The sequence below is a fragment of the Aureococcus anophagefferens genome, assembly GCF_000186865.1.
Source record: "Aureococcus anophagefferens unplaced genomic scaffold AURANscaffold_584, whole genome shotgun sequence".
Lineage (NCBI taxonomy): Eukaryota > Pelagophyceae > Pelagomonadales > Pelagomonadaceae > Aureococcus > Aureococcus anophagefferens.
In genome coordinates, this window is record NW_008705992.1 from 5270 (window position 1) to 6706 (window position 1437).

The 1437-nt window shown below is 70.6% G+C and overlaps 1 protein-coding gene across 1 annotated transcript; it reads left to right on the forward strand.

Moving 5' to 3' along the window:
* Positions 1-719: 719 nt before the first annotated feature.
* Positions 720-1327, forward strand: AURANDRAFT_68914 (hypothetical protein; the record flags this gene model as incomplete). Its single annotated transcript, XM_009044646.1, has 1 exon — positions 720-1327. A coding segment is annotated over one exon (608 nt), but the record flags the coding sequence as incomplete, so codon positions are not given.
* Between the last annotated feature and the right edge of the window lie 110 nt (positions 1328-1437).

Sequence of the window (1437 nt, forward strand, 5' to 3'; positions counted from 1 at the left end):
TTCGTAGCGTGGCGCTGTGTGCGGCTCCGTCGACGTCGGCGTCTTCGCTCTCTTCGTCGGCGTCTTTGCTCTCTTCGGTCCCGCTGACCACGGGTGTCCTCTTCGGCGGTGCCCTCGGCTAGCCACTTGTGGTCCTGAGGTTGAATCGGCCTAGTCGAGCCGGACGTCCTGCCCGTCGGGTGCGGGTGCCTTCGTTCTCAACCTCCCCCGGTCCACGGAGAGTCCGTTGAGTGTCGTCTGAATGAGGCGACTCAGGATGCTACTGCCTTGCGCCAGTCCCGGCGTGCTCTCGGCGTGGCGGTGGTACCAGGCGTGGCGCGAGTGTACCGCCGCCTCCGTCCCGAGTGCGCGCACGATCTTCAGGGTGGAGGAGGGGGCCGGTGTGGTTCGCCAGATCCCCGGCTAGGCCTCCGCCCGCGCCTTCCCCGGCGGGATCTTCGGGTGTGCTCCCCCTTCAATAACTTGGTCAACGTGCGCAAGATGCCGCGGCTCGGGTGACGATGGAGTCGGGCACGATGGAGGCTGCCCCGCTCATCCCCCCGGCGACGCCAACAACAACCGCGCCGACGGTGCGGTCGACGAGCCCCGCGCCGCGGCGCACGCGGCGGACGCCGCCGCCGTCGCCGCGGCGGCGCAAGCTGCCCGTCGAGTACGTCGGCGGCTCGAGCCCGCCCCAGAGCTACGAGTACGTGGCCTGCGGCGTGCTCTACGCCAACGCCATGGGCCTCTGCGGCGTCGTGCTCGTCGCCCTCGGCTCGACGCTGAGCACCATCGCGGGGCGCTGCGGGACGACGGCGACGGACGCGGGCACGGTCTTCCTCGCGCGGGGCTTCGGCGCGGTGCTCGGCGGCGCGCTGGACGTCAAGCTCTTCGAGGCGACGGCGCCCCTGGGCCGCCAGCGCAAGGTCGTGGTGCTGGCCCAGCTCTTCCTCGCGCTCGTGCTCGGGCTCATGCCGGGGTGCACGTCCGTGTGGGTGCTCCACGTGCTCTGGGGCGCGACGGGCCTGGGCACGGCGACGCTGGACACGGGCGTCCAGATCGCGACGCGCGACGCCCAGGGCCCCCACGCGCCGGCCTGGCACGTCTACAACACGGTCGCCTTCGCCGTCGCGGGCGCCGTCGTGCCGCTGACGTTGTTGCTCACGGAGAACGTCGCGGAGCTCTACGGCGTCGTCGTGCTCCTGGCCGTGGGCAACGCCCTCGCGCTCTGGTTCGGCCCGCGCCTGCCCGGGGAGCTCGACCCGTCCGTGACGCCCGCGGCCAAGTCGCCGCGGTCGGAAGGCGCGCACCTCGACGGCCGGCCGGTGCTCGCCAGGGCAGCAAAAGGGTGCGAAATTCCCAACTTCAAAGGCTCATATCTCGGCCGTTTTCCACTCGTTTCGGCTGATTTTTGGACGAGCGATCATCTCTCGGAACGGTCTCGAAGCGTAGATGCTT